This window comes from Coffea arabica, chromosome 2c (assembly GCF_036785885.1).
Source record: "Coffea arabica cultivar ET-39 chromosome 2c, Coffea Arabica ET-39 HiFi, whole genome shotgun sequence".
Classification (NCBI taxonomy): domain Eukaryota; kingdom Viridiplantae; phylum Streptophyta; class Magnoliopsida; order Gentianales; family Rubiaceae; genus Coffea; species Coffea arabica.
The window spans coordinates 1,924,810-1,937,205 of NC_092312.1; the positions used below are offsets into that span (position 1 = coordinate 1,924,810).

The window sequence follows — 12,396 nt, forward strand, 5'->3', positions numbered from 1 at the left end:
TTCTTCTGTGGTGACACCACCACCTAAAAGTATTTTGACTCATAATGTAACAATTAAGCAGAGCCATTTTGAGAACATTAAATTATCTCCTCTGTCCACCATTAATCTCTGTGGCCCCCATCTAACGCCTTCTTCTTCTTCTTCTTCTTTGATTTTGAAAGTAGGAGGAGATAGGTAGCGGCAGCGAAGAATGATACAGAGAGGAATCCAAAATATCCCTATTTAATTGTTAAATTAGGAGTCGCTGCAGAGTGTCTTAATTAAATTCGGAAAATAAGTTGACATATCAAATGGTTAAGAATAAAAAATAGGAAACAAATCCACATTGACATTAGTAAAAAGTTTAGGAATGTATTGGCCATTTACCCAAGACAAATAGGACGGCTCCTAACTCTTAGAGCCGACGGCTGAGTTGCTGATGAGTGCTGACACTAACCGGCTAACCTACCAAAAATTGAGGAGATTTGGTAATAAACGTTAGTTCCCGTTTACCTGATAAGTGGTAAATAGCAATAAATGCTGTCGAAGATGATAGTAGTATTACGTTAGGGGGTTGACAGCTTTGACAATGAGTAGAATGGCGAAGGAAAATTGAAGGGGGCAAAGCAGAATTGCAGAGCAGTAGTACTTGCGAAACGAAAGAGAACCACCATTGTCGTTTGCCTCCATTGAGTACAACTGAGTACTGACAAAACCCCCGCAAGCGCCCACACGGCAACGTCAGATTGGTGCAGAAAATCGGATCTTCCCATATCCGCTTCCAGTTTGTTGTTGGTAATTCAACCTGCTCTCGTTTTCTTGATAACTCGTATACGCGTCTGTTCTTGTATCAGCTTATCGAATTGACTAGCTTCTGAAACAAATCGCGTTGACCATCTCTCATTTCATCTTCTTTTTCCCATTGTTTTCGAGGCTGGTAATGATCTCTATAGGTCAAAATAAATCATGCCTGTGATCCTGATTGACGTGTAAAGTTTGTCTCTTTTATGGGTTTTACAGAAGTGTATGATTGCTATGTTGCATTGATTTCGCCCCTGATTTTTTCTGTTGGGTTCAGCAAGTTCTTTCTCATAGTTCACTGCAGTAACTTTCCTTGATTCGGTGTGTAAATTCTGAGTCATATTTAGGATTGCACCCATGTCTACCACTGTACTTGCCGTTTTCCTTGTTATTTAATTGACTGCATTTGGAAGAACTTCGCATTTCTTAGTTACGGGGACCCAGTGTTAAAAAAGGTTCCTTGAGCGATTTTGTACTTTTTGTCTTTTTCTCAAGGTTTTACTGGCATGTTTTCAATTTTTGCTTACTTTTGCCACTTTAAGTCAGCTGCACTGCTTATTTTTCATTGTAGAGACGGTACAAAGTTAACTATGGCAGCCTCTGATGAAACTGGTGCACTGTTTCCGATTTTCATATTGGCCACGATTGCCCTGCCTTTGGTACCTTATACAATACTGAAGTTATTCCGTCCTGCCTCAAAGAAAACAAGGAGCATCCATTGTGATTGTTCAGACTGCTTCCGGTCAGGAAAGTACCGCAAATCAATTTCTAGTCAGGTACGCCAGTCATCAGTTGATTGGTTATGTGCTATTATATGGATATGTTGGTCAGGGATATGGTCACGTTCTGAGTACTGGTAATGCTTTTGATTTTTTTCCCCTGCAGACATCAAACTTCTTGACATGCCATAACTTGATGATAATTATGCTCTGGTTCTTCATGGGAATCCTTGTTTTCTACATCAAGAATATGAGCCGCGAGGTAATTAATGATCAGGTCTCAGTCATGTTGATATGCAAACTCTATTTCCTAAAAAGTTTGTCCTGAATAGTTGTGCAAATACTTTCTATGATAGCTCTATACTTTCTCTACGTGATTGTATCCTGTACCAGAGTGAAATGTCATATCTTTGTTGGTTGTTGCCCTATCTCTCTCAGATTCAAGTTTTTGAGCCATTTGGAATTCTTGGACTAGTGCCCGGAGCTTCTGACTCACAGATTAAGAAGGCTTATCGTAGGCTTTCAATTCAATATCACCCGGATAAAAACCCTGATCCAGGTTGAGGGTGTTCAGTCTATTTACTTTGCGTGTGTTATCTAGTGAATGATGAAGATTTGAGCATTTCTCATCTATAAGCCGTACTTATTGTATATGTCATTTTTATGATTTTTACTTCCAGATGCTCATAAGTATTTTGTTGAGTACATATCCAAGGCTTATCAGGCTCTGACGGATCCTATTTCCCGTGAAAATTTTGAGAAATATGGACATCCAGATGGAAGACAGGTTTGTTGTACTTTATTCCACAAGCTACTGTTCTTGTTCATCTGGTTGCATTCTGAAGGGATCAGAAAATTAGGAATGCCTCTTACAGTTGAAAATGCTATAACTCTTCTGTTTTTGGCACTTTGAATTGTGACACAATGGTCTTGTGCTGTAGGGATTCCAAATTGGGATAGCTCTTCCTCAGTTTCTGCTAAATAACAATGGCGAATCTGGTGGGATTTTGTTGCTTTCAATTGTTGGGGTTGTAATACTATTGCCATTGGTGATGGCTGTTGTATATCTAGCAAGATCATCAAAATATACTGGAAATTATGTCAAACGTGAAACACTAGTCACCTATTTTCAGTCGATGAAACTGTCTCTGTCTTTGAGGTATAATTTTTGCTTTTGAGTGGATAATTTTTGTTTCTAAATAAGATAAATATAAACGAACAATACAGGTATTTGTTCTGTCAATTCATCTTCGTTATTGCTTTTGAGGGGATTTTGTTCCAATCCATTGAATACTTTGCAATCCTTGTTCACTGTCATATAGTGGATTACCTATCTCTAACTATTGTTGCTGGCCCATTTTGACAAGTTGACTTTGCAAAAACTTTTATCTGAATTTTAGTGTTTCAATTTCTGCAAAGGATGTAGTCCCTAAATTTTGAAGAGTGGTACTTGTTAATCTCATTTGCTGAATATTTTCTTCAAACAGTACCATGCATTGCAAAATTTAGCCACCTCTTCGGCATTTTGTGATAATGTTGTTTCTGTTGTTTGGTTTATATACTGTTATTTTTGCACACACGTATGGTCTCTCTGACATCTTACCTTCTATACTGCAAAAATTTTTTAGGAAAGTTGTGGACATCTTCATTGAGGCTGAGGAGTACAAAAGTCTTCCAGTCCGAAGGACTGACGAAGATCCAATTCAGAAACTCTTTACAATAGTAAGAAATGAATTGAGCCTGGATCAAAAGAATGGGAAACAGGAGGAGGCAAAATTTTGGAAGCAGCACCCAGCAGTAATTAAGGTAATGAAAGATGGAAGTGAATGATATAGCCCTTTTACTATGGTCATTTTTCAAATTATGCGCAACTTCTACTTTCTTATTTTGGGCCTTTTTTTCTCTATTTATGGTCTCAGACAGCATTGTTGTTGCAAGCCCATTTAACTCGGGAAAAAACAGTGTTGACCCCAGATTTGCAGTGTGACCTCAACTTTGTGCTGCAATTGGCACCTCGCCTTCTTGAAGAGCTGATGAAGGTAAATTCTCTGCCTCTGCATTCATACAAACATACATGTAAAAAACAAAGACACCTCGCTTCCACATATGTCTATATCTTGATGCTAATTTCAACTGCAAAATGTTTGTAATGAAATCACTGACCCTGCTTTTTTAAAATTTTGGGCAACGAGGCTGGCAAAGGGAAAGACATTGCTTTATAGGTTTAACCCAAAATTTATGCTTTCCTTCTGCTGATAGGTATCTATACTCAAAGTAGATCATCATAATCATTTAAATGAGGTGCCATTCTGCTTATAACATCTTATAGAATGTTTACATACTGTGTGCAGATGGCTCTTATACCTCGAAATGCCATGGGGCATGGGTGGCTAAGACCTGCCACTGGAGTTATTGAGCTTTCACAGTGCATTGTTCAGGTGATGTGTTTAATCAGGTGGTATCAAATTTTGATGTTTTAAACATCAAAGAGCTTGTCAACTCTCTCAAATAGTAAATAGTTCAAGAAGGGAGATGTCTGAATAGTATGTGAACTTGATTTATATACAATGGGATCTGATGCAGGCTGTTCGTCTTAGTGCAAGGAGGGTCTCATCCACCGATGGTATTGCTTCTTTTCTACAACTTCCACACTTCAGCGAAGCCGTTGCAGAAAAATTAGCTCGCAAGGTATGCTGAACCTTTACGTACCGAGTTACTCCATTCCCCAGTTTCATTGGTAACCTGCAGCAATTAGTTTCTTGAGATGCTTCAAGTCATTTTGGCGGTTTCATCTTTGAAAATGAGTTCAAGAGAGAATGCTAAATTTCCCTGGAAACTGAATATCTGAATTTCTTGCTAACTGGGCATGCATGTACTTCTGTGCCAACGAGGGGCACCTAATGATGGTCCTTGCTTGCTTTTGCGCATTATTACAATTATTGGGGTAGTTGGGAATTGTGGTGGTGATCCTTGCTTTTGCTCATATAATCACAATTATTGGGTTAGTTGGGAATTCTGGTGTGCAACTCAACATTTCCTGGATTGGTTGATGTTGTTTGATCCTTGATCTTCATTTAATGGCAGAAGGTAGGATTTCAGGAGCTTCAGGGAATGAGTCTTAAAGAACGTCTTGAGTTGCTTTCTGAGGTAGCTGGCTTCTCTGCTGCTGAAATCCAAGATGTGGAGAAGGTGCTGGGGTTGATGCCTTGTCCAACAGTTGAAGTTACTTGTGAGACCGAGGGTGAGGAGTGTATACAAGAAGGTGACATTGTGACGGTACAGGCTTGGGTGACTTTAAAACGTGCTAATGGTGCTAATGGTTTGATCAAGGCCGTCCCACATGCCCCATCCTATCCATTCCACAAGGAAGAAAATTTCTGGCTTTTGCTTGCAGACGCCAATGCCAAGAATGTGTGGTTTTCACAGAAGGTCAATTTTATGGATGAAGCTGCAGCAGTAATTGCCGCTTCACAAGCAGTTCGGGAGAAAATGGAAGTCCTGGGGGCAGCTGGCGATGAGACTGGTGCCGCAGTGATAGAAGCTGTTGATAGAGTTAGGAGTGGTTCCCGAGTCATCATGGGCAAGTTTCTAGCTCCAGCTGAAGGAAATTACAACTTGACTTGTTATTTGCTTTGTGATTCCTGGATAGGTTGTGATAAGACAACGAGCTTGAAGGTGAAAGTCTCAAAACGGAGCAGAAGTATGACTCGAAGGGGTCAAGTGATGGAGGAAGAACCCATTCCGGAGGATCTCAGTGAAGACGGAGAGGAGATTGAAGAAGAGAAAGGTGAGGATTATGAGAGCGAGTACAGTGAAGATGAAGATGAAAAACCCAACACAAGTAAAAAAAACTTTGTGAAAGGCCCTGCAGTAGGAAAGGGCAGGGAGGATAAAAAGAAGGGGTGGTCCAATAAAGGCCCTGCTCGCAAGAAGGGCAGGTAATACAGACAGATGAGAAAGTGCAAAGTTGGAAGTTCCAATCTCTGAGGTGATACGATGGCATGTGGTCAAAGGGGAGCACCTCCCTAATTTTACAGTATGATGCTAGAACGACGAATTATGTTAGTTGTCAACCTCACAGAAGATATTGAAAATTTTTGCTGGATAGATTTAGTTGCATGTGGGATTTTGCTTTCTCTCCTTTGTCTGCTGCTGCTTTTAGTGTAATTTACCAAATCATCCATGTTGTCTGTTGTCTGTTGATGAGAGCTTCGGTGTAGTTGAGTTTAGCTGAGAGATGGAGAACAACAACAACATTTGATGCATTCTTTAGGACTCGTGTTCGTGCTTGCTCTGAGAAGAGTTTTCTGTTTTTTTTTTGGGTCGGTGGGGGGGGGGGGGTGAAGAGTGAAGGAGGAGGGAGCATGCCTATGTTGGCAGAATGGGAGCAGCAACTAATAATAGTAGCGAATGCAATGTCCGATGGTGGATAAATCTGAACTTAAAAAATGAAACTGGCCGCCAACTGAGTGGGTATTCTCCAATGGCTGGCTGGGCATCTATTGTGAATATTCTTCTTATTCGGTCCAGATCTTTTTGCAGATGGGTTCCGAATCTGTCCAGATCATTCATCATCATTTCGCATCCCACCCTGTTTTGACAATTTCATAACAGTTAATCGATGTGTTTATTGATGAATGGTAGATTATTTGAGATAAATTATTTTTTTAAAAAAAATATTGTAATGATTCAACAATCAAATAAATTTTGACAAATATGAAAGGACGCAATTCACTGTCCGAATGCGTCCGTTTGTTGGCGGGGACAGAGACCACAGTGCGACTGCTACTTGGGGTTTATTTTGGGTTAAATTAAATGAGAAAGGGAAAAAAAATAATAATAATAATAAAGTTCGGGACGTTGCCCAATCATCATCATCTTCATCATCATCATATAACAGAAACAAGAGGGAGGAAAAAAAAGAGAACCACACTCCCGCGGCCCAATCTCTACAGAAAACTATGAAGCATTTCCGCTGCCCCAACCACCATTTTTCTTCTTTCTTTCTTTCTTTTATTCTTGAGTAGCATTTCTGCTCTCTGACTCCAATATTTACGTTACGGCTAGCTGACTGACTGAAATTGACTGCTTTCTAATACCATTGGTTGGTTTGGGCAAATTCCAATTCTTTGACTCTTTTCTTTACCGCCTCGAAAAACATGCTGATGCTCGAACCCCCCGCCGCGGCCGTCCTTCTCTCCCGCCGTAGCTTCGATCCCATCATTCCTCGTCGCCTTCCTCACTCGGCTACCTTTTTCATCTCCCGGTATAATAAGAAAGCAAAGAATTTATTAAATTTATGTACTACCAAGTTTCACGAATCTTTTTCACCCCTTATCTTATCCTTGCACTACCGTGCAAATTTGGGTTTTGCAGGAACAAGTACAGCAAATTGAGGGATCATTCATGCCCGGGAAACTCAAGCAGCTGCGCCTCCAGACGAAATGGGATTCGAGCGTCCGCAAAAGAGCAGCCCAATTGTTCTGGTTCTGGTTCTGGTTCAGGGCCCGTGAAACAGAATGCCAAGCCCCTGAGATATCATCCGTTTGAGGAAATTGCGGAGTCAGAGCTGAATGCAAATGGGGAGGCTAGGCTTACCCCTGCTGAAACCACTAGGACCTTGATTGAGGTACACCCCTTCATCTTTATTCTTTCTAGTGGTGCCGCCGATAGATACATGCATTTTCTTGCGGAGGACTTGCGGAAGTTCTCAGCTGATGTTGCTGGTGAATTTTGTCACAGGTAAACAGCAAAGCCACCCTTATGTTTTCGAGTTTAGTTAATGAACAAGTCCATGAGAATATTTTCTGGCCGGATATGCCTTACGTGACTGATGAGCATGGAAGTAGGATGGTCTATCTCTTCTCTTGTTGTTCTTCAATTCTAGTATGCATAGCTGTTTATCTTTTTCTTTGATAGCCTAGTCGATTCATTGAAACTTTGTTGGCTCGCTCTTGGCTGTTAACCAGATATTTACTTTCAAGTAAAGCATGATGAAGACATTCTGCAAACTCTGTCGAGCGATGACAACCTCGTGGTGTGTAATGTAGATAAGTAGGCCTCTTTCTTCTAGTATACGTGATATGCAATTTAATTTCTGCTCAACTTGTATGTTTTTATTCAGTAGTGATACTTGTGGAGGAGATGGCGTGTATGCTATATCATGATTATTTAAATGGCTATACCTGTGCATCATGCAAGATTAATGTGGAGCTGAAATTATGCCTCAGACGATACTCAAATTTGTTAGATGTATAGAGATCATTTAAGAAAGTGAGAGGATACTGATTGTCTTGCAGAATACAAGCCAAGTTTGTAATCCATCTCGTAAAGTTGACAGTAGCTACTATGCCAGCAACCATACTTTCTTTGTGTCAAAAGAAAATCTAGATGAAGGATGGAACTCCCTGACATTAAAATGCATGGATGACAATGTCCTTTCGTTATTTCCTTGGTGCTTCTAAACTTGAAACCATTCATCTTTCACATGATGCAGCAAGTCATTATTGGGTTAGACACTGCAGAAATGCTCAGTGAGATTGAGTTACTTGGTCAATCAGAAATTGACTTTGGCATTGATGAATTTGACGATGAAGATAGTGATGTTGATGATGAAGATGGCGAAGACGAGGGTGAGGATGACAACGGTTATGAGAAGGTAGCTACTTGTTCTTTCCTTAATCATTGGCCATTTCAAAGTCACCAGTTGCTAGACTGCCTATTACTCTTAGTTTCAATGCTTGTCTGCAGGACTGGGTTGCCATAATTGACAATGATGAAGATCAGGATGAGGATTCTGATGGATCACTTGGAGACTGGGCTAAATTGGAGACCATGCGCTCTTCTCATCCAATGTATTTTGCTAAAAAGTTATCTGAGGTAACTTGTCTCACGAATTAGATTTGAAAAATGAGCTATTTCATTTCCTTCTGATTTGATAAAATGGTAGTTTCAAGTCATCCTGTTCTCATTGCCAGGCTGCATCAGATGATCCCATAGATTTTATGGACCAGCCACCTGCTGGCCTTGCTATTCAAGGCCTTCTAAGACCTGCATTTGTTGAAGAACATGCTGTGATCCAGAAACACATTACTGACAATCAAATTATTGAGGATAATACTGATCAGATTACCAAAATGGAAGGGCATAAAGAAAATGAGATTATTCAAATTAATGGTCACAAACATGAACATGGATCAGCTCAGGAAGGGATCAATAGGGTTGAGGAATTGGAGAGTGATGAAACTCCAGGAAATGGAACTTCGTTTTACAAACTAGAGATGGTGAAAATCCAGCTAATTTCAGCGCATGGAAACCAAGTAAGTTTTTGTTCTTATATTCTTTTTTCTTGACTAAGGATTTGTATGTATTCTGTTTGGTGTTGACACAGTCTAATCTACCTTGGAGCCAATAATCACTGGGCTTGGTTTATTAAACTTGTATCTGGCAACTTGAATGTTGGCCTTAACTCTTGAAAGACATGCACATACATTTCTCAAGACCATGTCAACTGCCTTCAGGATCCTCCTGATTAAGATAAGAAGAATGTGTAATTTTCCATTTGTTTCACAGAATTTTGTTGAAATAGAAGACTTTAGGAGAGCAAGACCTGATGCAATTGCACATTCGGCTGCCAAAATCATCAGTCGTCTGAAAGCTGGTGGAGAAAAGACTACACAAGCTCTTAAATCACTTTGTTGGAGATGCAAGGGTATTCAAGTGGAGGTAACAGATAAAACATCTTCGCTATCTCCACACAACACCCCAACCCAAAAAATAAAATGAAAAAAAGAAAAAAGTATGTGCACAATTAGCAAAAGAGTTGTGGAAGACCAGGATATTTTACAATTAACTGGTGGTTTTCCTGAAAGAAATAAATTACTCGGTTGACCGCTTAAGTTGTCATGAATTCTATGCAACAGAAAAGATGCATGTATCAATTTTCTCACCTCAGCTACCAAACTAACTTAATTGCTTATGGCACGAAGTTGAGATTTATTTGAAGAAGACAAATTATCTCATTGTCATGTTTCTTTTTCTTTGAAATTCTTCTCAGAAGAGTTTTTAATCCAATATGTACAGGAGGTTGCTCTCATTGGTGTAGATAGCATTGGTTTTGACTTGAGAGTTTGCTCTGGAACACAAGTTCAAACACTGCGATTTGCATTTAACAAAAGGGTATAATGTTAATCTTTGGTAAATTACCTTGGATATTTGTTTTTTTTTTCCTCGTATCTTTCAACATAATTTAGCTTGTCCAAACTTGATTGCGCCTTTTGTACAAGTTTATTCTGGCAATTGGGTGTCATGTTACCCACATGTGATTGGCCCTTTTGTATGATGCTCTATGGCAAGAATAAAGAACTGAGATACTACCAGCTTCCATTGCTTGGATAAAAAGAATTAAAAACTATTTAGAATCATAAATTCTTTGTGTCACAGTTGGGCTATTTGGATGCATATAGGATTGTTGTTAATAATTTGTTATGTTTCTGTTAGATCTCCTTAGCATACCATTTTACAGTGTAATCTCATGAAACATGTATGAAAAAGAAAACAGTTAGAATCATTTTTTTAGGTCATTGTCTTTCTTTTACCTTCTATTTCCCGTGCTACCAACGTAGTTTCTTCGCATGCCTTTTTGGAAGTAGCACATTTATGTTCTTGACCATCAAGTTATTCTTGCGCCAAATTGCCATTCAAATGAATACAAAATGCTGGGTGCCTCTTGACAAGATTCTTCCTTTAAAAATATTATAATCTCTCTATTGGAATATCTTGGTATTTGCAGGCCTCCTCTGAATATAGTGCTGAAAGGCAACTCAATCACCTGCTGTTTCCGAGGGCCAACCACAAGCTCCAACAGAAGAAAGAAGCTCACCAGACTGAATTATAAGGATTCAGTTGCATTCTAACTTGTGCCTCTGTTGATCGGAATTGTATATAACACGTAGAAGATTTGCTGCTCAGATTCAGCTTATTTTATTTTGTCGCGTGCTAGTAATAATGGTAACCAGTCCGTTGTTGCTTTGCTTCTAACATGAAGAGTGTACTGCAACTTCTGTTCCTGATTGTATTGTTTAGGCTGATTGTTCTGCTCTGTTCTAGAGAAATCTATGTATGTTAGAAGCTGGAAAAAGTTTTTTTCACATCTAAAAGCAGGACTCAGTGTTGGATGTAGCAAATAGTAGTGAAGATGTATTCCAATTGGAAAACTGAATGGTATCATGTTTTCTGGGCATGAGATCCAACTGGTAAGAAAGGATTTTCTGTACCATGTTACATGAATGAAATCAGGGGGTCCAAATTTTTGCCTTACAAAAAGTTTCCAGTCTAATGAATGCGTGACATCTTAACTGAGAAGAAAGTTACCAAGGGATGAAAGAGAAAAAAGATCCTGAAACGCTCAGCCAATAATGAAGCTGATACTAATAGTTGCAGTTAGAAAACAGCGCCAGAGCCTTAGCCTCTTTGGTATGTGCTAATGTTGAAGAATGCGCCCAATTGCTCGGTAAGCAAGGATACGATTATGTTAATTTGCAGATGAAATGACAATTCTTAACACCAGTTTCTTCATAGTTATTATTGTTGGGTAAGGATACATATTGCTCATTATTTGTCTACGGAAGACTCTCCATTGCAGAATGGTGAAAATCATACATGGAGGGAGGAGTTTTGATTGTTGATGCGAGTCTCATACACCAGCTGTGCACTGAGAAGATCCACAACGGCAGAACCAACTGATTTGAACACTGTAATCTCCTCGGAATCCCTCCTCCCAATTTCCTTCTCTCCGTTGATCAACTCCACCAAGTCCCCCACAATATCATCCCTTGTGATCACCCCCCTCTGGAATGCACCCACCAACTCCCCAGCCTCCACCAGGGCTGCCTCATTATCGATGAACACTCTCCCCCTCCTTATGGCCTCATCATCGCACTCCCTCATAGAATGCTGAAACGATCCCACCAAATCCAAATGGGCTCCAACCTTCAACTCCACTCCTTTCACCAATGGCGTCTCCGAACTCGTGGCACAGCTCACTATATCTCCTAGCCTCACCACCTCCTCCAAGGACGCGTTACTCGCCTCGAGACAGACCCCTTCAAGTCGACCTTCACCGTTCAACTTCTCAACCAAAGTTTTCGCTTTTTCGAAGCTTCTGTTCCATATTATCACTCTCTTAAGACTTGGCCTTACAGTCAAATGAGCTTTGATCAAATGGGGTGCTAAAGAACCAGCACCTATCATCACAAAGGTCTCCGAGTCTTTTCTGGATAAGTATTGTGAAGCTAAAGCAGAAACGCAAGAAGTGCGGTAAACGGTTAGTTCAGTGGCATCGATGGAAGCCAAGGTTTGGCCGGTGAGGGAGTGGAAGAGCACATAACTTGCGTGAACTCCGCGTAAGTTGAGGGTGGAGTTGTTGGGGTGGAAGGTGACAAGCTTGACTCCGATGTAAGGAAGAGCAGGGGAGAGAGACCAGGACGGCATGAGGAGGAGAGAGGAGAAAGGGCTTGTTTGGTGAGCTTGGCGAACTGGGGATTGGATGGTGGCGGAAACGGTGGGGAGGGCGGACTGAAGGTGGGTGATGAGGGATTTGTGGGTGAGAAGGGAATGAAGGGTCTGTGTCGAGATGTAGATCGGCGGCGTGATGGTTGAGGTGAGATCAACTTGATATTGCTTGGCAGCCATGGAAATGGTTGGCGAATTGAGAAGTGGCAGGCGAATTGAGAAGATACTAGGAGGCATAAACGCACTTCGTGCGATGGAAATGTAAAATGCCCTGCCGAGTTTTGTATAGAGCAAAAAGCAAAATATATCAAGTATAGAAATTGTAATTTATGTAGAAAAAATATACCGATTATTAGTAAAATCTAAAATGAATGGATCTTTAAAC

The 12,396-nt window shown here is 40.3% G+C and overlaps 3 protein-coding genes and 1 long non-coding RNA gene across 6 annotated transcripts; 2 read left to right on the forward strand and 2 right to left on the reverse strand.

The window, feature by feature from the left end:
- The first annotated feature begins 212 nt into the window (after nucleotides 1-212).
- LOC113724959 (dnaJ protein ERDJ2A-like) lies at nucleotides 213-5,678 on the forward strand. 2 transcript variants are annotated; one of them, XM_027247878.2, is made up of 11 exons: nucleotides 213-774; nucleotides 1,352-1,556; nucleotides 1,666-1,761; nucleotides 1,938-2,058; nucleotides 2,180-2,286; nucleotides 2,441-2,658; nucleotides 3,128-3,305; nucleotides 3,419-3,538; nucleotides 3,851-3,937; nucleotides 4,083-4,187; nucleotides 4,584-5,678. In XM_027247878.2, exons 2-11 carry the CDS (start codon nucleotides 1,371-1,373, stop codon nucleotides 5,439-5,441), a joined length of 2,076 nt encoding a protein of 691 aa, XP_027103679.1. In that variant the 5' UTR covers nucleotides 213-774; nucleotides 1,352-1,370; the 3' UTR covers nucleotides 5,442-5,678. The 2 variants fall into 2 exon arrangements, with proteins under 2 accessions (XP_027103679.1, XP_027103680.1); XM_027247879.2 differs by having other exon boundaries at nucleotides 4,587-5,678.
- Nucleotides 3,317-3,852, reverse strand: LOC140029704 (uncharacterized). Its single transcript, XR_011833624.1, has 2 exons — nucleotides 3,663-3,852; nucleotides 3,317-3,553 (listed from the first exon to the last, which is right to left on the reverse strand). It is a non-coding gene; the product is annotated as an uncharacterized lncRNA (long non-coding RNA).
- Nucleotides 5,679-6,391: 713 nt separating the features above from the next.
- Nucleotides 6,392-10,823, forward strand: LOC113724961 (uncharacterized protein At3g49140). 2 transcript variants are annotated; one of them, XM_027247882.2, is made up of 10 exons: nucleotides 6,393-6,765; nucleotides 6,876-7,128; nucleotides 7,242-7,344; nucleotides 7,469-7,536; nucleotides 7,996-8,157; nucleotides 8,250-8,378; nucleotides 8,477-8,818; nucleotides 9,072-9,224; nucleotides 9,582-9,677; nucleotides 10,291-10,823. In XM_027247882.2, the coding sequence occupies exons 1-10, from the start codon at nucleotides 6,659-6,661 to the stop codon at nucleotides 10,393-10,395; spliced, it is 1,518 nt and encodes a 505-aa protein (XP_027103683.1). In that variant the 5' UTR covers nucleotides 6,393-6,658; the 3' UTR covers nucleotides 10,396-10,823. The 2 variants fall into 2 exon arrangements, with proteins under 2 accessions (XP_071929470.1, XP_027103683.1); XM_072073369.1 differs by lacking the exons at nucleotides 7,242-7,344; nucleotides 7,469-7,536 and having other exon boundaries at nucleotides 6,392-6,765.
- Nucleotides 10,824-11,048: 225 nt separating this feature from the next.
- Nucleotides 11,049-12,311, reverse strand: LOC113724964 (protein SAR DEFICIENT 4-like). The gene has a single exon (XM_027247889.2). The coding sequence runs from the start codon at nucleotides 12,246-12,248 to the stop codon at nucleotides 11,154-11,156; it is 1,095 nt and encodes a 364-aa protein (XP_027103690.1). The 5' UTR covers nucleotides 12,249-12,311; the 3' UTR covers nucleotides 11,049-11,153.
- Between the last annotated feature and the right edge of the window lie 85 nt (nucleotides 12,312-12,396).

Bases quoted from the DNA above. Each gene is read 5' to 3' on its own strand.
- LOC113724959 (XM_027247878.2), top strand. From the start codon at position 1,371: ATGGCAGCCTCTGATGAAACTGGTGCACTGTTTCCGATTTTCATATTG. The intron at 2,659-3,127 runs GTATAATTTTTG...AAAATTTTTTAG, and splicing joins AAACTGTCTCTGTCTTTGAG to GAAAGTTGTGGACATCTTCA. The intron at 3,539-3,850 runs GTAAATTCTCTG...TACTGTGTGCAG, and splicing joins TTCTTGAAGAGCTGATGAAG to ATGGCTCTTATACCTCGAAA.
- LOC113724961 (XM_027247882.2), top strand. From the start codon at position 6,659: ATGCTGATGCTCGAACCCCCCGCCGCGGCCGTCCTTCTCTCCCGCCGT. The intron at 6,766-6,875 runs GTATAATAAGAA...TGGGTTTTGCAG, and splicing joins GCTACCTTTTTCATCTCCCG to GAACAAGTACAGCAAATTGA. The intron at 7,129-7,241 runs GTACACCCCTTC...ATTTTGTCACAG, and splicing joins CCACTAGGACCTTGATTGAG to GTAAACAGCAAAGCCACCCT.
- LOC113724964 (XM_027247889.2), bottom strand. From the start codon at position 12,248: ATGCCTCCTAGTATCTTCTCAATTCGCCTGCCACTTCTCAATTCGCCA.